The 21,803-nt window shown below is 42.1% G+C and overlaps 1 protein-coding gene across 1 annotated transcript in view; it reads left to right on the top strand.

Moving 5' to 3' along the window:
- Positions 1-21,803, top strand: part of MYRFL (myelin regulatory factor like) — a 123,829-nt gene that overhangs the window by 55,433 nt on the left and 46,593 nt on the right. The window contains exons 7-11 of the mRNA XM_055394799.2: positions 1,431-1,626; positions 3,641-3,717; positions 5,535-5,645; positions 7,709-7,799; positions 15,004-15,204. Coding sequence (XP_055250774.2) covers positions 1,431-1,626; positions 3,641-3,717; positions 5,535-5,645; positions 7,709-7,799; positions 15,004-15,204 — 676 coding nt within the window. The remainder of the gene's footprint in view (positions 1-1,430; positions 1,627-3,640; positions 3,718-5,534; positions 5,646-7,708; positions 7,800-15,003; positions 15,205-21,803) is intronic.

Below are 21,803 nucleotides of genomic sequence, written 5' to 3'. Positions count from 1 at the left end.
ACATAGCAGAGAGCTAGCAAAGCAGGAAGTACTGCCCTCTCTGTGTGTTAACAGTTCTAGGAAGGAGCTTTTTTCCTGAGGAACATTTAGGAAAACTGATGCATTAAAAATTATGTTTCATATCTACAACACACACAGAAAAAAATTACCAAAATTTTCAACTTTTATGTTCTCTTTTCTACTTGATAATGTTGCATGTTTAATAGGTTTTATTTTTATTAACATTAAAAAGTATTTAATCAAGCAAATAATACACAAGGACTTCCCAGGTGGTGCTAGTGGTAAAGAACCCACCTGTGGGACATAAGAGATGTGGATTTGATCCCTGGGTTGGGAAGATCCCCTGGTAGAGGGCATGGCAACCCACTCCAGTATTCTTGCCTGGGGAATTCCTCAGACAGAGAAACCTGGCGAGCTACAGTCCATAGAGTTGCAAAGAGTTGGACACTACTGCAGCAAGTTAACATGTACGTATATGTAAAGTTCTTGAAAATGATTTGATAAAACAAATAAAGCAAGAGTCTGATTAGCTACTCCACCGTCATCCTATTATTTTTATTTTCTGCAGAAGTAAACAATATAGTAGGTATTCAGTGCTATGATCAGATCAGAAGGATAAAAAGGAAATGACCATACTTTAGTGAAAACATGTTTTCAATCAGTAGTTTGACTGGCTCTGGTTAATCTGGTTGAAAGCTATTCCTGGTAGTTCTGACCAGTCTGCTTCTTTTTTCATATGACTACCAGGAAGCTGAGTAGTCATTCATCTGAGGGACTATTTGAGTGTGGTGATGCTGATGAAATGAGAGATTTTTTTTAAGAAGGAAAAAAATGAATTCTATCCCAGATATTTGATATGTCTGAGTAATATAGTAACTTCTCCACTTCTAACCAACGTCTTTCTATTGTATATTGGAGTCAAATTAGAAATCTAGGAAACACAAAGCGAAAAGGCAGGCTAGGGAGACAATGATTCCATTTGGTAAGAACTGTACTTCTTTCTCATGAAGAAAAAAAGCTGTGAGATAGCCAGCTGTGTTCTGAAATACCATTTTCATTTCCTTGGTGAAAATTAACAAAATTGATTGATTAAATATAGCAAGAGGGCTTTCCTGGTGGCTCAGTTGGTAAAGAGTCTGCCTGCAATGAGGGAGACTGGGGTTCGATCCCCTGGAGAAGGGAGTGGCAACCCATTCTAGTATTCTTCCCTGGAGAATTCCATGGACAGAAGAGCCTGGTGAACTACAGTCCATGAGATTGCAAACAGTCAGACACAACTGAGTGACTAACACTTTCACATTTTACAGATATAGCAAAAGATACTTTCCAAAGTGTACTTTCCCAAGATGTTTGTATAATTAATATTGTTCATGAAAGAAAATGTGTAGAAAATATTTGTAAGACCAGTTTCTTGCTTCCATTTTTCATAGACCTGATGTAGGCTATCGAGTTGTCACAGACAAAGGATTTAATTTTTCGCCAGCAGATGAAGCTTTTGTTTGCCAAAAGAAGAACCATTTTCAGATCACCATCCATATTCAAGTTTGGGGAAGTCCAAAATTTGTCAAAACCCAAATGGGTCTAAAGCCAATAGAAATGTTTTACTTGAAAGCTTTTGGGGTTAAGGTAAGTCTTTTAGTTTCATCTCATTTAACCAACATTTAGTAAGTGTTCCAGCAACACTTATGTAGGTGATTGCTACATAACCATCTATCCCAAAACTTAGCAACTGAAAATAATAACACTCCTTGGTTTGGATCAAAAATCTGCCGCTTGGTCAGGGCTTGGCTCTACTTAGGAGTCATTAGCTGGATTCAGTTTCCAAGATGGCTCACTTGAGTGTCTGTTTAGTCTGTACTGGCCATCAGCCAAGAGCTCAAAGAGGGCTCTTGGGCTCTTCTCTATGTATACCTCTCTGTGGGACAGCTTGTGCTTCCTCACAGCATGGTGGATGGGGTCTAAGAATAAATACTTCAAGACATAGGAAATAGAAGCTGCCAATTCAGAATCTGGCAGAACATCACTTCAAACTACAGCTTTAAAGTTTTTAGTGTATAAATCTTGGACTTCTTTTGCTGAGTGTAATTAGTTTATTCTTTTTGAGGCTGGTGTGTTTCCATATGCAGTTGGTTCATAGTTTTCACCAAATTCTCAAAGAAGTCTGTAACTTAAAAAAGCCAAGAAACCACTAATCTAGTCAATACTCCCTCTTTGCCAGTTAACAGAGGGGAAACTGAGGCCCAGGAAAGTCACACCATTCATCCGAAATAGTAAATAATAGAACTGGGATTAGAATGTAGGTAGGATGACTTCTGAGTGGTCAACAAGTATTTATTGCATTATTACCTCAGATCCAGCTCCTTAGGGTGAGGAATATCCAATATCTGCATATATTTTTTTCTGATCACTAACCTGGGCTCAGGCACCAAGTCGCCCAAAGTGGCGCTTCACCACTAAACACATCAGCTGCTCTTGCTCCAGACCAAGCTCTTAAATAAAACCAATGCAAATCAAACCAAAATAAAGTAAACAGCAAGCACACAATAATAAAACATATATTTTTGGAAGTAATATGAGTCCATTGTGGATATTATGGAATATAATAGAAAAGTATGAAAGAAGAGATAAAATTTGTTCATACTTGGGATCCACAATTTAATAACTTAATTTTTCCTTATTTTTTCTGTTATTAAAATTAAAATTAATCTCATATAGATAATATTATGTTGTGGAAATGGCATTATATAATATCATTAAAGACTATAAAATATTGTTTACAAAGATGATATGGTTTTCCATTATATCAAGATACCATATTAGTTCCTGTATTATTGTAAATTTTTTATTGTTTATTGCAGTGAACATCCAGGCATATTCATTTTTGTATGAGAATAAATTCCAGAATAGGCATTGCACATTGAGCATATAATCAGTATTAAAACTCTTGATGTTGGTTGCGTAATTGCTTTCCGGAAAGATAGTGACGATACAAATACCTACAAGTCGTAGGGCAGATACCAGCAGACACTTGCTACTTTTCACTAACAACAAGAAGACTTTGTAGCAACTAGCTGAATAAATGTCATTTCCTATGTTTTATTTATTTTTACTGTTTATTGTTATTTCTTATTCATAAGCTCTGAAAGGGCTGAGTTTTCTGTTAGTTTTGTCTTCTCACCTCTATCGCCTAAGGCAATGCCTGGTTCAAAGCAGGTGCTCAACAAGTATGTATGAAATGAATGAGTGAGTGAGTGTGTGTATCTGCGGAGCTGCCTTGCTCTTGTGTTTGGGGGATTTCCTGATAGCTCAGTTGGTAAAGAATCCACCTGCAACGCAGGAGACCCTGGTTCACTCCCTGGGTGGGGAAGATCCATAGTCCGCTCCATACTCCCTGTTTACCTGAAGTTCTCTCTTGTCTTGTGTTTTCTTTGTGTAGCTCTTCAGGTATTTGTTTCTTTTCTCACCAACAGCACGCTGCTTTAAGGTCAGGGTCCTTCTTTCAGTGACTTGTGCCTCTTGCCAAGTGCTTAACATAATGCCTTGGGAAATTTTTTAAGTAATTGAAAATTATTTACTAATGAATATTTTAATTAATAAAGAAATTAATTATGAAGTAATTACTTTTTGTTATTCTACATAGGTAGAAGCCACCAATCAAATAATTGCTATTGAACAGTCCCAAGCAGACAGAAGCAAAAAGATTTTCAATCCTGTTAAGTAAGAACTTCTTTTCTGAATTCTCTTGTGAACATATTTTGGGAAGAAAATCTATTGCCAAATTTATTTTATTTTAAAAGAATTCCATGATACAAACTAAATTATTAATAATGTGTTAGTATTATGAACACATGCTTATCAACAAAAGTAGGTAAGATATATTGAAATAATTGCAAAAAATATGTATATAAAAAAGCCCTATCTTTTAGGTCATCATTATTTACAGAATATTTATTACTGACAACCTTGCTAACAACTTTGGTTCCTTGAGACAGATTATAATTAGATCTTTCTTTTAATTTTTCATTTAAATCAGCATGCTACTGATTGAATTGATTTTAAGGTTCTGGATCCATGCTGTGCTTACAATTCATTTATCTTGTTTCTTAAAGCAATGCTATTAGATTGGTTAATGAGCCCTAAAATAGGAAGAATGCAGGGAACTTCCCCAGTGGTCCAGTGGCTAAGACCCTGTGCTCCCAAAGCAGGAGTCCTGGGTTCAATTTCTGGTCAGGAAACTAGGTCCACATGTCACTACTAAGATCCTGTGCAGCCCAAGAAATAAATAAATGAAAATAATATTTCAAAAAAAGAAAGCCACAGGACTGGGATCATCCAAAACAATATGGTAGACCATGCCATATAAAATGAATGAAACTTGCTTTTTGACTGACTGGTTAGGGATGATTTGACCCTGAGTCAGTCCTACTTGGGGAAGAAGATGGTGCTAGAACCTGGACAGACCAGGTACGAGCTCAGCCTGAAGCTCGAGCGTGTACAGACAGCTCTGAACTTGCCTGGTACCTCTGGTTTTTCCTTGCTGGAAGGCTGTGTGTGGTCTACCTTAGGAGCAGGCAGCTTCCCACAGCCAGGTCAGGAGGGGGCAAATATGCAAAGGAGATGCGAAGGAGTTCACCAGGAACCTAGAGGAATTGCTTCTGTCAGGAGGAGAGCACTGTAGCAACAGTGATACAGGTGACAGGGCTTCTCTCCTGTTGTCGAGATCAAAGAGCCCCAGTGTAGGAGCATAAGCCATTCTGAGTCAGGTACTCTGAACTTGAACTGCTGCTGAATGAGCATTTCTAACCATTCAATGAAATTAAAAGAACTTTCTCCTTGGAGGAAAAGCTATGACAAACCTAGACAGTGTATAAAACAGCAGAGACATCACTTTGCTGACCAAGGTCCATATAGTTAAAGCTGTGGTTTTTCCAGTAGCTATGTATGGATGTGAGAGCTGGACCATAAAGAAGGCTGAACACCGAATAAATAATGCTTTTGAACTGTGGTGCTGGAGAAGACTCTTGAGAGTCCCTTGGACTGTAAGGAAATCAAACCAGTCCATCCTAAAGGACATCAACTCTGAATATGCATTGGAAGGATTGATGCTGAAGCTGAAACTCCAATACTTTGGCCACCTTATGTGAAGAGCTGACTCATTGGAAAAGACCCTGATGCTGGGAAAGATTGAGGGCAGGAGGAGAAGTGGATAACAGAGGATGAGATGGTTGGAGGGCATCTCTGACTCAATGGATGTGAATTTGAGCAAACTCCAGGAGATTGTGAAGGACAGAGAAGTCTGGTGTGCTGCAGTCCATGGGGTTTCAAAGAGTTGGACATGACTTAGTGACTAAACAAAGAGTAACTCCCTGGCAGCCATTCCTGACCAGGCTGTGGGTACTATATTAAAAATCAGTGTCCTCCACAGTGTGATAAGAATAGGGTACTAAACATACCTCAGAATCTAAGAATGAATCAGATATGATCAAGAACTATGTTCTCTTACAGTCTCTTGGTATGTTTGCTGTTTGCTTTAGAATTAACCTGCTGGCCGACCAGGTCACCAAAGTAACTCTGGGCCGGTTACACTTCAGCGAAACCACAGCAAATAACATGAGAAAGAAGGGGAAGCCAAACCCTGACCAGAGGTACTGACGTGTATGCCTCGCGGGGGAGGGAGCTGATTATGCTACCTGACAGCCCAGGGCCCCCAGAGGCCCCTCTGATCCCCTGGGCCTTCCTCGGCTGCTTTCCTCCCTTCTCTGACTCTGTCTGTTGCCACTTTTCATTTACCCTTAGACGTCGTCCTTCTTCCGTCCCCATACCCTGCGATGCCTCCTCTCCTGCCCAGCCTTCAGGTGGCTTGTTTTCATTCTCCCTGCGATCCTTCTGCAGGGGTCCCCAACCACCCAGATCTAATGCCTGATGATTTGGGGTGGAGCTGATGTAATAATAATAGAAATAAAGCGCACAATAAATATAATGCACTTGAATCTTCCTGAAACCATGCCCCTTCCACCCCAGTCCGTGGAAAAATTGTCTTCCATGAAACTGGCCCTTTGTGCCAAGAAGGTTGGAGACAGCTGCATCTAGAGGGACCATGTGTTCATGTCTTGTGACTGGCTGAGGGCTGAGGATTGACGGCATTTCTCGAATTCTGACGGCATTTCTGTCACTACTTTAATGCCCTAAACTCTGAAGCTCTGCTGTAGCCTTTTTTGATTGAAAATATATTTGCATTGATTTACCCCTGTGATTCTCAGAATGTGCTTCCAGGACCAGCAGAGATGGTATCACCTGGACACTTATTAACGATGCAAGTTGTTGGGACTCACTAAAAACCTACCTGATCAAGACCTTGGGATGAGGTCCAGCAGTCTATATTTTAACAAGCGCTCCCCCCCGCCCCACCCAAGTGATCTGATGCATGCTCAAGTTTAGGAAGCACTGATTTTAGAACAAAGGTTTTGGAGTTGGAGGGAACTGAGTTTGACTGTTTGATACTGCCATTTACCAGCTGGGTGACCTTGAGCATGGAATTTAACCTCCATGAAATTCATTTTCCTATTCTGTAAAAATGGTTCAATACCCATATCCTTCTCCAATAAGGTTGTTTTGGGGTTCTAAATGAAATAATGTAGATAAACTGCTTAGTCCAGCACATGGCACATTTTGAGTACTCAGTGGATGATAGCTAATTATTATCATCATTGTAACAGTTATTACTATTATTGACGTACTTGAGTTACAGGGGAAAAGTCTTACTCCCTAAGAATTGGAGACTGTTTAGAGTGCTACAGAAGTTGGCGAAGTTTTTTTTTTTTAATGCAGTTCTTAAAGTAAATGCTTTTCTAGTAAGGATAGTTTATATTTTGACTTTCAAGAAATGGTCTAATAAGACCCTACTGTATAGCACAGGGAACTCTATTCAATACTCTGTAATGATCTATGTGAGAAAAGAATCTAAAAAAGAGTGGACGTATATATAAGAGATTTACTTTCCTGTATAGCAGAAACTGACTTCAGTAAAAAGTTTTAAGAATGCATCATGCTTCTTTAAATAAAAGAGGAAGAAATGATCTAATCTTAATGTCTCATCAGTGGTACACATGAAGAAACAGTTAAAACAGTGAGGAAGATTGCCCTGATAACAATCGGAAGAGAGGGTTCTGGGTTTTGACTGAAGTCATGACTGGAGGCTATGAAAGGTGCAGGTTACATGACCAAGAGCAGATCAGGATGGGAAGGAGCCTGTGCGGCTGGGTGAGCCCTGCGGGGTCACCCCCACCCACCCGCTTTATGGCCTAGGATGTGTGGCTTGGATGGCTCTGCACAAAGGCACCTCTAAGGTGACTTTTTGTTGTGCAAGTGTGTGTGAGCAGTGCTGTGCTGAGGGCCCTGGGTTGCAGCAGGGTAAGGCCTGCACCAGGCTAGCACTGATGGGCCAAGCCCAGTCTGCCCAGCGATGGCTGTTGTAGGTGTGCAAAACAGCACACTCATCCCTCAAGCTGAGTGAAAGGCAGACCCAGAACAGCAGTGAGTGAACCAACTCCTCTGTGGTTTCCCGGAGGGGCAACTTAGAGTGGAAGAGAAAATCTTTGAATATCTAAACCCATCTGGGTAAATTCTATGTTAATTAATCAATTTGATGGCATAAACTATGTCTCTTGTTTCCTGATGTGTTGGCATTGGTCTGCTGTTTCTGAACTAGGTACTTCATGCTGGTGGTTGGACTGTATGCTGCTAACCAAGACCAGTTCTACCTGTTGTCTGCCCATATCTCTGAACGGATCATTGTAAGGGTAAGTGCGGTTCTTTGATTTTTCAGGATCCCACATGTTGTTGTTTCTTTTCCCCCCTGTAAGTAGATTTTACATATTCAGTGGAATGCATGAAGTATGCAGTTTCTCATTTGCCAGTGATGACAAAGATAATGATAGTAATAGCAGATAGTGTTATTTTAGTTTTTACATTGTGGTTCTCAATCAGAACTTTTGTTTCCCATGGGTCATTTGGCAATGTCTCCAAACATTTGTGGTTGTTACAACTGGGGGTACTACTGGCATTTAGTGGGTTAAGGCCAGGGATGCTGCTCAACATGTTATGATGCCCAGGACAGCCCCCACAACAGAGTTGCTCCTCCTCAAATGTCAGAAGTGCTGTGGTTGAGAAGCCCCGGTTTTTACTGTACGTTGTAGGCACTGGGCTACATAATTTCTGTATGACATCATTCTACATTGTTTCATGTTTACAGTACATTCTTTACACCCAGAGGAACTTAAGAGTTCTTAAGAGGGGCTTAAGAGGGAGAGAAAGTCATCCATGAGCACAAAGCTAGTAAGTAAATGTTGGAGCCTAGGTTACAACCCAGTTCCCTCTGACCCCAAAGCCCACAGGGTGGGGGAATAGGCAGGAAGGCATCCCATGTCCCAGAGTGATCGGTGACCCCAGGGACTTCTAGGCTGCTGCCCAGAGCATAGTAATGGCTCAGCACGTTTTGCTGAATGAATGATTGGTCACAGCTCTGGACGGGAGTCTTGGCAGCCACAAAAACATAAAGCTATTGGCAGCTGCAGCTGCAGCTGTGTGAGGCCAGGCTGGCCAGCACAGAGAATGCCAGGGCCATGAGGGAACAGGTAACCACAGGCCTGGCAGCCCTGGGAGGGGCTGTTTGGTGATGGGTGTTTGAAGTGGCACAGGGGGACATGCACACTCCAATAGGGAAACTAGTTTATGGTGGGGCACGCCCACTGACATGGCTGTTAAACATAGGCCTGGGGACAAGAGCTGCCCATTTGGGGAAGTGAGTCTTCCACAGCTTGCCTTGAACTGTTCTCAAACAAAGGGCCCTCTGTGTAATTCTTTTAGTTAATAAAAAATAACAAGCCATCTATTAGTGGAACACTTGAAACTACATCTCAGAGTTTTATTGGAAGTAAAGTAATGATGGAAATGAAGTAAAACACTGGTGTGTCCAGATGTCCCCGGGTGAGGCCGGCTGTGTGCCCGCCAGCACGCATACACAGCCTGTATTTCTGTGGGGCCTGATCTAAGCTTTGGCAAAACAGCCTCCTCTGGGGCAAAGGCAGGTGAGGCCCCTCCTTAGGTCATGAGCCAAGGGCAGAGGTTCCGGTCCATACCTCAGCTAGGGTCGGGGTGGTCTTTGACACCTCACCTGCTGTCATGTGGGATTGCTTTGGTGTGCTAATAAATGTGATTTAAAGTCAAGTGTGGAAACCTAGGTTGCTTATTTTTTCTGATTTCTCACAGGAAGGAACAAATACAGGCAGTGCCTTTCTTTTTAACATTAGGGTAGATCGGATACCATGAAACTGCTGCTTTGAGTGGTGAAATTCATGCTTAAGTCAGGCAGTCTGCTAGTCACCTGCGTACTTGAAATAATTTACCTGGTGTTGAGATTTCTCCATTTCCTGCTGACAGCCCCTGCAAAGCTCTGCTTAGGCTGCCGTGCAAGTCTCCACAGCAGCAATGTGAGAGGGGAACATGGCCGGACATGCTGTTCCCAGAACTCTCTGTTAATGGGCTCTTTCTCGTACCCAAAGTTCAATGAGAATTTAACTCATAATGATGACCCTGAGAAGTCCAAAGTTTCTGCAATTCATGTGAAGTATGACTATTGAAAAAATTATGCTTAGTATAGATTGGATGTCATATTATTTACTAAGTTTTTATTTTTTAAAAATGAGTATGTTCCACATTCAATGGCTTTCTTCTAGCCATAATTTTTGGTTAAAGAGAATACCCTATTCTATATGTATGCTGGGTAACACAAGGGTTACCCTAACAACAATGAGAAAAAAAAAGATAGTAATAATATCTTTCCTTTACACTGGAAATATCTTACTGAGATTATTTTGTTCTAACCCCAAATGCAGAGTGAAAATGAATGCAGACTTTTGCATTTATTTAAGCATATAATGTTTAAACCAACTAAGAGAAAAACTGAATTTAAGAAATGGCATTGTTGTTTGAATCAGTGAGTTTTAGAGAGCACGTTTTCTGCCCCTGAGATTCTAGAGGGTGCTAAACAGGTATATGTACCATGGGTTGAGCAGAGGGCAGACCAGCATACATTCTACAAAAAAGCTAGATATGCCCTCTTGGGCCAAGGCCTGGGTCTGTTAGTTCGAGCTCTAGAATGAAGGAAGAGAAATGTGACAAAGATAAGACCTGACCACATTATATGGAGACCTGCAAATTGCATGGAGCAGATCCAGATTCATTTTGAGAACTGAGTCATTTTTCCCCATAGCAGAAATTAACATAAGGTGAACGTATGGAGGAAGGTTGGGTTTCCCAGGTGGCTCAGACGGTAAAGAATCCGCCTGCAATGCAGGAGACCTGAGTTTGATCCCTGGGTTGGGAAGATCCCCTGGAGGAGGGCATGGCAACCTACTCCAGTATTCTTGCCTACTGAATCCCCATGGACAGAGGAGCCTGGTGGACTATAGTCGCTGGTGTCACAGAGCTGGACACGACTGAGTAACTAAGCACAGCACGCACAGCCTGAAGACTGGAGTAGATGAATTTCAGGCCTCAAGGTGGGGTTCAGGAGACCGAGCTTGTCAGAATTCTCTGAGGAGAGAGAAACAGGGGCAGGATCCAGCAATTGTTCATCCAGATTGTCAATCAAAACAGCTTTGGAAAGATATTTTGGTCCCATACTATAAATTGACCAATTTAATGGAAATTAAAGCTCACTCCAAAGAACAGATTTGTTTCCCAGCTCTTTGTTTTGGGGAGCATTCCCCAGCAGAGCTCCTTCGGATTCTCCTTGTTAATGGCTAGACTTTCCTTCAGCTCCATTCTTCTCCTAAAACACATAATTAAACCTGGTTGGAGGGGCTATGTTGTGAGGAGAAGGGATGATCAGTTTTTTGTCCGCCTTTCAAAGACATGCCAGGGTTTCCTAGTTTTGAAAACCATTAATTTATTCCATCTTATTTTTCCAGAAGAATAGAAATGGGCAGGGCCAACCAAGTTCTCTTTTATTGCTCTGCAACCACAATACCACAAGGGAAACCCACACCCGGAATTGGGAAAGACAAGGGAAGGGATGCAGATGCAAGGATGGTGAGGGATGTGGGGAGAGCAGAGCCACTCCAGGTACCATCTCTGTTTTCCCTGGCCCTTACCCATTTCTGACCACAAACCTTCCTTCCCTTCCCCTACACACTCGAGCTGCACACACACACACACACACACACCCCTCTTCTGAAGTTCAGCTGAATTTTTATTTACTCAAAGGAATCAGTGGGTAGAGCGATGTCTGTCTCACTGTGCAGTTGGAGTTCAACAGAACAGTCTACTAACTGTAGAAGGGGTAACTCATGAGCCCTTTCATAATGGTATGGAACTAGTGTATGACATTAAGAAGTTATTCTTAAACTATGTTGAGAATAAGAATCCCCTGGAGAGCAGGTGGAAACACGGATGCCTGGGTCCCACCGCCACAATTTTTGGTTCAGCAGGTTGGAGATGTCTGAGAATATGCACTTCTTGTTTTCTTATTTATCTTTTAAATTTTATTTTTAATTTGCAATTGCTTTACAATATCATGTTGGTTTCTGCAGGACACCTGTGTGAATCAGTCATAAGGACATGTATGTCCCCTCCCTCTTTTTCCTCCCCCCCCCCCACCCTTCTAGGTTGTCACAGAGCACCGGGTTGAGCTCCCTGTGTTGGAGAGCAACTTCCTGCTCAATTCAGTTCAGTTCAGTCACTCAGTCATGTCCAACTCTTTGTGAGCCCATGGACTGCAGCACACCAGGCCTCCCTGTCCATCACCAACTCCTGGAGTCCACTCAAACTCATGTCTGTTAAGTTGGTGATGCCATCCAACATCTCATCCTCTGTCGTCCTTTTCTCCTCCTGCCTTCAATCTTTCTCAGCATCAGGGTCTTTTCTAAAGTCAGTTCTTTGCATCAGGTGGCCAAAGTATTAGAGCTTCAGCTTCAGCATCAGTCCTTCCAATGAATATTCAGGACTGATTTCCTTTAGAATTGACGGGTTTGATCTCCTTGCTGTCCAAGGGACTCTCACTAGCTTCTCACTAGCAATCTATCTTACATACAGTAATGTATATGTTTCAGTGCTACTCTCTCAAGATTATGGATTTCTAACAAGCTTCCAGGAGATGCTGATACTGCTGGCCTGTGGACCACACTTTGAGTAGCTCTGGTAGATCCTATCTCTAGGCCCATTTTCAATAGTCCTTTCAAAAGGTACAAGAACGAGTCTCTTGCCTTCCTCAGCTCAAGCTTTCCTATTGTGCTCTTTGCCTGCTCTTTAGAAGCCCAAACTGAAAAAGCAAAGAAATCCTGCTTTCCTTTCCAAACTTTGCTACTAGTGATGGTTCCTGTTCCAAGCAGCTGCAGTGGGCGCTATTTCCACTGTATTCTCTGTGAACGGAGCGCCCTTGGAATTGTGTAGCTCTGCAGATGCTACTGAGGGGACAGATTGATTGATTACAGGTTGAATGGTGCTCACTATGCACAGCAGATTGTATTGAGCATGAATTTGAGACCATTCATCCTCATTTTTACAAAGTGTTCATGCATACATGATTTCAATTAACTCCCACAACCCCATAAGATAGGTAAAGACATTATTATTTGTATTCTTCAGAGGAGAAAACTGGTAGAGAAAGGTTAAGTAAGTGTCCCAAAGTCACACAGCCAGTTTGTGTCACAACATAGTCTAAAATGTTCAGGTCATCCCTAAAAATGTAAGGCTGTGGGATAAATAATAAAGGTATTCTATGAACTTTATTTTGGCATTTGAGAGCAATCAACCACTATTGGGCCACATCTGAGCACAAATTTGTGATCCCAGAATGTTTTTCTGTGGTTCCATTTCAGTTTGCTTTGATACATTAATACTTCTGTTATTAGAGAAGGGAAATAAGTTCACAGATTTTATAATAACATTTTCCATTAGTAAAGAGTCTGCTTGCAATGCAGAAGACCCAGGTTTGATCCCTGGGTCAGTAAGAATCCCCAGGGAAGGAAATGGCTACCCACTCCAGTATTCTTACCTGGAGAATTCCATGGACAGAGGAGCCTGGCAGGATACAGTCCATGGGGTCACAAAGAGTTGGACACAACTGAACACACACACATTACTGAGGAGGAATCCTCTTCAAGGCTCTGTATTTTAAAGATGGACTGTTCCAAAATGATTTGAATATGTTTTAGGAATTTGAGTTTTCATTTGATGAAAGCCAAGTGAGATTCTTAATTGTTCCCCCCAAATTGAACCTACTTATATCTGCTGTTCCAGTACTATCAAGTTACCAACAGGATAATAATTATCCCAGAGCTCATTAAGAAAAAGAAAATCCATCACTGTCCTGTTTTGTTTCCTTGAAGTGGCTCATTATGTTCATAGTAGAGGAAAATGCATCAGCATTTTATATGGCATACCTTTGGATTTAGTTGACTGCTCACTATAAAAGGATTTGAGTCAAAGCCAAATTGCCATTCACAACCAAGGAGGCTCTGGAGACCTTAGAGAAAAGCTCTTTGTTCAAGTGAATTCACACAAAATACTGTTCAAAGTTGTTGCTGTATATTCTTCCCCTGCTTTTGTCTATATGGTGTCAGTGGTCGAGTCTTCCAAGCAGATCAGGGTTCAGACAGGTGGGAATGAGCCTGGAAGTAGAAGACACCTAAATTTCCTAACTGAACCCAAACTTAGCAATAAACTTTGAGATTTCTTTTCATTGTTATTTGTAAATTAGTAACACCCGACTATGGTAAAAACATCCAAATAATACCAAGAGAGTAGGTAGAGAAGGTCAGAATTTTAAAAACATTAATTTTGTTGTGAGGATTTTGATGGATTCATTGATTCCCTACTCAAAGATATGTGGAAATATGGGACTTTCCTTGGGACCATGGCTAAGACTCCACACTCCCAATGTAGGGGGCCCAGGGTTCAATCCCCAGTCAGAGAACTAGAGTCCACATGCCACAACAAAATACCCTGAATGCTACAACTGAGACCCAGTGCAGCCAAAGATATAAATAAATAGTTTCTGAAAAGATGTGTGGAAATATGTTCACTGGCAACAAGGAAATGGGACAGAGGGCAAGCAGTACAGTAGAAAATTATTTGGCAAAAAATTTTTATATAACAATAAAACCTCCAAAACTTTCTCTAGTCTGATAGATCCACTTGGAAGACTGCATTCAGCCAGGACTGCTTCTATCCAAAGTCAAAGTTAGAATCATTATTTAATAATCAAAGGAAGTATAATTGTAACTCTAGAACTTACTAGATTTGTGACCTTGGGAAATAGGCTTATTCTTTTACTGTCTCAGTATCAGTAAAAGGAAGATACTGGTCTTATCTCATGGAATTAGGGTATGGATTAGCCCTCAGCAAATATAGCTGTTCCAGTGCTTCCTTCAGTATCATCTGTGCTTAGGGAATAACTGAGGTGTATTAATTATGCTTGCATTGTCATTTGCTTGTCAACTGTATATGAAATCATAAACATGAAAGTGATTTGAAACTATAAAAGGGCTAGCTAAATGCAAGGGCTTTTAAAAATTATCTGAACTTTAATAAACTTGTAATATTTTCTAACATAATATTCTGGTTTTAAATCATCATTATTATTATTCTCCCTAAAAAGACACTCATTTTGAGGTTTTTTTCTTCTTCCTTATCATTCACCTACTATAACTGACACATATTTAGTTCCATATAGAGACCGGATATTGCAAACCATGACACGCTGAGCTCCTGCTGATGGAGGCAGGGACGGGGATCTGTGGAGGATACAGAGCATTTAAAGGAGACTTCCTTGTTCTCCTGGGGCCGCAATTATTAGAATATGTCAGAATGTCCCATCTGACAAATGATTCTCAAGTGAAAGACTTAGCTAACATTCTGCTTTCCTTTGAGGAATAAAACAATCATTTGTTCCTATGTCCATCATAACTTTAATTGTAATGTATTTATGTATTTTTTTTCCAGGCCTCCAACCCTGGGCAATTTGAAAATGACATTGATGCATTATGGCAGCGAGGACAAGTTCCAGAGTCTGTCGTTTGTCACGGTCGAGTGGGCATAAACACAGATGCACCGGACGAAGCCCTGGTTGTCTGTGGCAACATGAAAGTGATGGGGACGATTATGCATCCCTCTGACAGCCGGGCAAAGCAGAATGTCCAGGAGGTGAGCAGGGGGCAAGCCTCAGACACCTCCTCTGACACCCGAGTCAGGAGTTCTGGGCTCTCCTGGCCTCTGACACGCTGGGCACGAGGCATCTCTCCACGTCACCTGCTGGCATGAGATAAACATGGCGGTTAACAGTTATAAGCGTTGGAGTTGTTAGGTGTCTCTGCTGAAACTATAATGCAGTTCCTACCCGAGAGAATGCATTTACTTCCCAGGAGTAGTGGGCCATGACAGCGTGACACTGGCTTCACAAGCAAGAAGTCTCCGAGTTATTTTCCACAGGCTGCTGGTTTTCTGTTGTCAACCACTGGAGCTTGCCTTTCCTTTCCATCTCCACGCTTCTGTCTCCCTGTTCATCTTCTGAGCACTATCTTAGGTCCTTTCTTGCTCATATTTCTCCTGGACCTCTCCACCTTCTTCCTCCCAGAGTCCCTGGTGCCAGGCCTGCCAGCCACTGTCTTTCCTACTTAGCATCCTTCTGAGAACACTTAGAGGAACTTCACCTCCTCAGTCCTCACTCAGGCAACCCCATCATCCCCAGTTTCCGGGTCAAGATTTTTTTCCCTCTGTAATGAGGCATGTGTGCCTTATGAAAATCAGAAATCAGGCCTTGAAAGCAGGAGGCTACTTGTCCACTGTGGGCTTGCCTGGATAAAAATGCTAACCTCACTGAAATGCCAGTGTCTTTATCTATAAGGTAGAGATGACGCTTCTCTGCCTAACCCCACTGAGTCTTTTATAATTTTTAACCCATGGAGACGATAAGTACTGAATCATCTAGGAAAGTCACAAATGCTATGAAGACCTGAGGGGTCAGGATGAAAATGCCAGGTCATTCTAACTTTAATTCTGTTGCCCATTCACTGCTTCTGCCCCCTCCCCACCTTCTCACACAGACTTCATCTCCTGTAAACATTTTTGAGGCAGTGGCAGACTGGTGTTTTTAAATATCCTTTCCGTATTCTTTCTCAGTTAATAGGAGACTTAATTTGAAAATCACTGGCCATGCTTCCAGACTGCATTGCTTTCCCAGTGCAGATGTGCACTGGTTTTTCTAAACTAGCCAAGGAATGTCCTTGTTGGCTGAGAGAATCCCAGAAAAAGGCTGTAATTGTAGACTTTTATTCTGATTGCAAAGTTGCGGTTCATGTTAGAAGAGTTGTGACCTACTATCCGGATGGGAAGTCTCAGGGTTGGGAGGTTCTCATATACATTTCCAGATACTAGCCTTAGATACCATGCTTCTGCCTTTTAGAAAGAGATGAACTGTCTGTGCTTCAGATCACACCAACTCAAACTCATCCTTGCAACTGGCTCTACAATCCCCCTCCTGGCCTTATCTAAATGTAAGCGGAAGATGACAAGTGGGAGAGTCCTCCATAATCCCTCCTGCTACCATTTACCAAATGTCTTCATAAAGATATTCCTTGGTTTGATGAAAATGTATTGTCTTAAAATAACAAGGTTCCCTGGAACTTCTCAAATCCTTCTAGGAAGCTTCTCCATAAAGTGCAGTGTCACCCAATCAAGGCTCTAGATGAGACATTCCTGTGTCCCCTTCCTGCCCAGAGCAGCAGGAAGGAAGAAAGAAAAGCAAGTCCCTGGTTAGAAGGCTAGTTTGAGTCCTGATTCTGGTACCTACTTGCCCAGGAACTCTGGCCCAGACATGCTCTATGCCTCTGTTTATTATTCTGTGAGTGGGGAATACCCATATTCATTTCACTCACATTAAAGGATTTTTCTAAGCTCGTATATGGGAAACATTTTTTAGATGTATACAGCTAAGCAGATATAAATGGATATTACTATTATTGACATAAAGATGCAAGTTATATACATAATTCATCCATTATTTCAAATTAATATTTTTGTGAATACACATCTCTAGAAATCTTGTCTACCTCATTCGCCATTTATTACAGACAAGAGAGACGATGGTAATGTTGATGATGGTGCTGACAGATATGTGAAGTTCATCTTCACCTCTCCCTGACTCAGTTTTCCCAACTTTTAAAAAGAAGGCCATTCTTCCAAACACGCCATGAAGTGAAGCTTGGTTGATCTGATTGCAAGCATAGGACTGGAGGCTTTTTCCCATTCTTTAAGGAGGCATGATAGTCAGAGCTGGCTTCTGGATTGGCTGCTGTGAAACAACTACTGTGGCTACACCTGTGCCTGGTACTGTGATGGGAGGGCAAATGTCAGCTGCTGAGTGCCTGACTCTGCATCTGCTCGCTCCAGGCAGTGGAGGGGACTTTGCAGATAATAAGCACACAAGCACCCTGTGTGGAGATGCCTGGAGGAGATTTCTGGGACTCATGTGGACTCACGTCCAAGACACAGAGACGATAAAGCAGATGTGACTAAAACCTGCAAAACAGAAGCTCTGGAAAATGAGATCGGCCTCTGTGAAGAGCAGTTTCACTTACCCAGACATGGTGTTTACTGAGGCGATAGTAACCTGGAGAAGAAACACAGCTTTTACAATGGAAACTGAGCAAAATTAGGGTGGAAAGGGTATGCTGAGAACCAAAGGGGCATGAAGAATAGCAATGTCAATGCAAAAAAAATAAGGAAGTTGAATGTTGAATGCATCAGTCAAATTCTGTGGTGAAGGCTGAAAATAAGGCAGCAAACGACTAAACAAGAAAAGCCAGGAAAAAAAAAATCAGTTAAGGTGAAATGGTCTAGACCATTTCAGTTGGTCTAGAACAATGGTCTAGACCATTTCTTCCAATTGCACCAGCAGTGTGCTAGTTAAAGACAGAAGTGTGATGAGCTCCAGAAAGCCAAACATGCAAAGTTTCCCTTCAGGGCCACAAGCCAGATCAGAAGTTCAGGGTGAGCTGGTGCCATTCAAGCTGCTCCTGATGGGAGTCTGATAGTCTGGGCTGTGGGCCATGCGTAATGAGATCTCCCTCCCTAAACAGGCTGGAATCCATGGTCTACGATGTCTTTTCTGTGGTACAGTGCTTGAGTTAATGATATGGAAACCTTGAGTGTGAGATAGCATGACAGAGACAGCCATTTGCATTCATGGTCAAAACTTTCCAAAACTCTGTGGGCAAGATCAGACGCCCAGATTCACTCACTAGGCTCTTACTCAACATACACCGGTGAGCAAGGCCTGGGGTTCAATGGTGGCCTTGGTACAGTTCCTAGCAGAGGATTTCAAGGAGGCACAGCCCTTGTCTCTAGGGGTTTCCCTGTGCCAACTGTACATGCCACAGGGAACAGGCAACTCAAGCTGTTTATATTTAGCTTTGGAAAGTCTACAATCCAGCATTAGAAGTCATGAGAGCATTTTCTTAGGTAAAGATTGTTCTGGAAGGTGTTTAGCTCCCCAAGTCAACCCTTAAAATTTTCTTTGGCCAAAAATCTGTCTGAAATACAATGGTAGTAGTCCTAGTGAATCTAATTGCTATGTCTGGGAGTATGTCTTCTGGGAAAATGAAGTCAAGAATCCCACTTAGGCAGCAGGAGTTTTCCCTCTGTTTAGCAGAAGTTTTCCCTCTGTGTAGCCTGGACTGTTGGCATGAGGGCACGTTCTCCTCTGGTTTCCATCTGCAACAAAGAAACTGGCACTGCCTCCGCTTTGCTCTCTGATGGGCCATCATGCAGGAACCAAGGTGATAATGAGAAGCAGGCAAAGTGGGCACAGGTCTCCTGAGAGTGCAGGGAGTGGGGCCAGGGCAGGGCCTGGCTAACTGGCTCCTGATTGATCCTGCCTTCAATCCTGTTAGTGTCACTGATGGCTCTGCCATTCCACCACCTCCCTTCTTTCGTTCCTTCTTTCCTTCATTCAAAGTCTGGGTGCCTGTTGCCTATCAGACACTGTGCCAGGTGCTCTGCAGGTTCTTAGATGGTCAGAATACAGGTCTCAGCCTCAGGGAAGGAACTTGCATGAAAATTTAAGCTCCAAAGAAGAATTATTCCTTGAATCTCCAGGGCTTGGCATAGTATCTGGCACATAGTAGCTACTCGTTTTATATTGTTGAATGAATGAAGTGGCTCACAGTGACATGTACACACAGGGCAATATGAGACTCTGACTGCTCCATCTGGGTATGGCTGGCAAGGCTCTCCTTGCCCTGGCCTTCAGCTTTACAGTCTAGACACACCGAACTCTGCATTCGGTCGTGCAGACATAATTCAGGGAATTTGCTGCCTCAGGACTTGGCTTATGGTGTTCTTTCTGCCCAGCATCCCTGTCTTATTCTTACCCTTTCTACTCCCTTCCCTAGCTGACATCTGTCTTTGACTAATTTCTATCTTTTATTTATTTACTTATTTGGTTGCACCGGGTCTTAGCTGTGGCATGAGAAATCTGTTTCAGCACACAGGATCCAATTCCCTGACCAGGTATCAAACCTGGGCTCCCTACGATGGGAGCGTAGAGTCCCAGGCCCTGGACCACCAGTGAAGTCCCACTCTTATCTTAAAGTTATTAATTTATTTAATAAATATTAGTTAAGCACCTACTACACACGAGGAATTGTTCTAGAAACTGGTGATATGGTGACAAACAGAAAACCATGGGCTCAGATATGTCCTCACCCTCATAAGGGTATCTATTCGATAGACTAAGACAGTAAAGGTGACTCACTAGTTGTTTGGTGATGAATTGATTAATGCCTGCATGTAAGGCAGAGGGAGCCTTCCTAGTCTTGGAGGTCAAGCAATGCTTCTCTGGTGAAGGGGTGTTTTAAATTGGGGACGTGGAGGTAGAGGAGCAGGAAGGAAAAGCTTCCGAGGCAGGAAATGCCCTGAGCAAAGGTCTTGACCTTGTGGAGGGGCAGAGTGTGTTTGAGAACTGAAATAAGCCAAGATCTCTGTTGGGCTTCACCATCTCTGGTAAGCCCTTTTTCACAGTCCCCTGAGAATACTTTAGGTACCTCCTTGGAGTTGATGGGATTCTCTTTTCATAACTCCATCCTCACCTGCATTTTTCATATTGTAATATAATCTTATGGGATGAGTCTGTCTAGATCATGACCTTTAAAAGAGCAGTCATTTTGAAGTTCCAGCACTTAGTGTAGTACCTGCTCTGTCAAAGGTGATTGGTGAATATTAGTCAAATAAGGCAGTGAAGGAATGAATTGAACTAAGCTTTTGATGACAGCAATGCTCAAAACAGCTGTGAGCTCCCTGACAAGTACCTGAAATAAAGTTAGTCCGTTTATCCAGTTAAGCACCAAGTCACAACTTGTGATACCAGCCAAATGGATGAACAGAGAGCCTTTCTGATATTGGAAGAATTTTCCTGCTTACTTGACAGAGTGAGTGCAAGGAGGAGTTAAGGATCAAAGCAGGGATTTCTTAAAACAACAGAAATCATTTCTACATATAGATGATGTCCAGGTGGTATATTTTTAATTGCCAAGAGATGCTGGTTTCATAATCCCATTATGTTCCCTAAAATAAAATTTAGGGACCCACATAGTACTGCCAACTTTTTAACTTGTCAAATTAGGTCATTAAAAAAATTGATCGTGCTATTACTATGAATTCATTTTTTAAAATCTCTAATTGAAAAAGAAGCCTTTGAATCAGCACATTTAGCCCTAGGAAAATTCCACTATATTGTCTTTATTGTTATCATTTTGCTGGCACCCATGAAATTTATTTTGAGCAATTTGCAGTGACAGTTGGGAGTGTTTGAACTACTTCTGTGAGAGTGGTCGGCTCAGAGGAGGACCCCTGGTTAGGGTGGTCTAGGGGAGAAGTCAGCTGTAGGAAGGAACCCTGAATTTTGAGGGACCTGCTGGTGGGTCATCTGGGCTTGCAAACTACCCCTTGAAGAAGTTTTCTCCAGCAAGATGTCCACCAGCAATTCAATGATATATTATATACCCATTCTTCAAATGTTGTTACTTGAACTAAGCACTGCTCTTTTAATTTATAAATACAAGGTTGGCCTGTATTTGTTGGGTGCTTATACCATGTGCTCATTTGGAAATGATACCTTGCCATCTTGGATAGCACTTGTTTCTCTCCAAGGTCAACCAGCTCCATTCTCAAAAAGATGGTTTAATTCTTAGCAGAGAGAAGTGAGGCCAGAGTAGTGAATGAGGGAGCTTTTGCCCTGTAATTTATTTAAATTTCATTTATTTTTGACTTTGCTGGTCTTCATTGCTGCATGGGTTTTTCTCTAGTTTCGGCAAGCAGGGCTACTCTCTGGTTGCAGGGTGTGGACTTCTTATTGTGCTGGCTTCTGTTGTGGAAGCACAGACTCTTGGGCACTCGAGTTTCAGTAGCTGAAGCACGTGGGCTCAGCAGTTGTGGTCCCAGGATCTAGAGCATGGGCTCAGCAGTTGTGGTGCAGGAGCTTAGTTGCTCCGTAGCATGTGGGATCCTCCCCTATGAGGAATCGAACCCATGTCTCCTGCATTGGCAGGCGGAATCTTTACCAATGAGTCACAAGGGAAGTCCTTTATTTTTTTAAAAAATGTTTTTCCCTGTAATTTAGCCATTTAATTCTGGCTCATTTTATAAACTAGTGGATGGAAGTCACTGACATGAATTTTGTAACTTTTGCTTCTTGGAGGAGAAAAACATAAATTTCTCTGAAAATAGTTTGGGCAAAAGGAAAGGAC

This window comes from Moschus berezovskii, chromosome 6, assembly GCF_049115385.1.
Source record: "Moschus berezovskii isolate FMDL1 chromosome 6, NW_MosBer_1.0, whole genome shotgun sequence".
In the NCBI taxonomy this organism is placed as follows: Eukaryota; Metazoa; Chordata; class Mammalia; order Artiodactyla; family Moschidae; genus Moschus; species Moschus berezovskii.
This window is presented reverse-complemented; position numbering and strand designations above follow the sequence as displayed.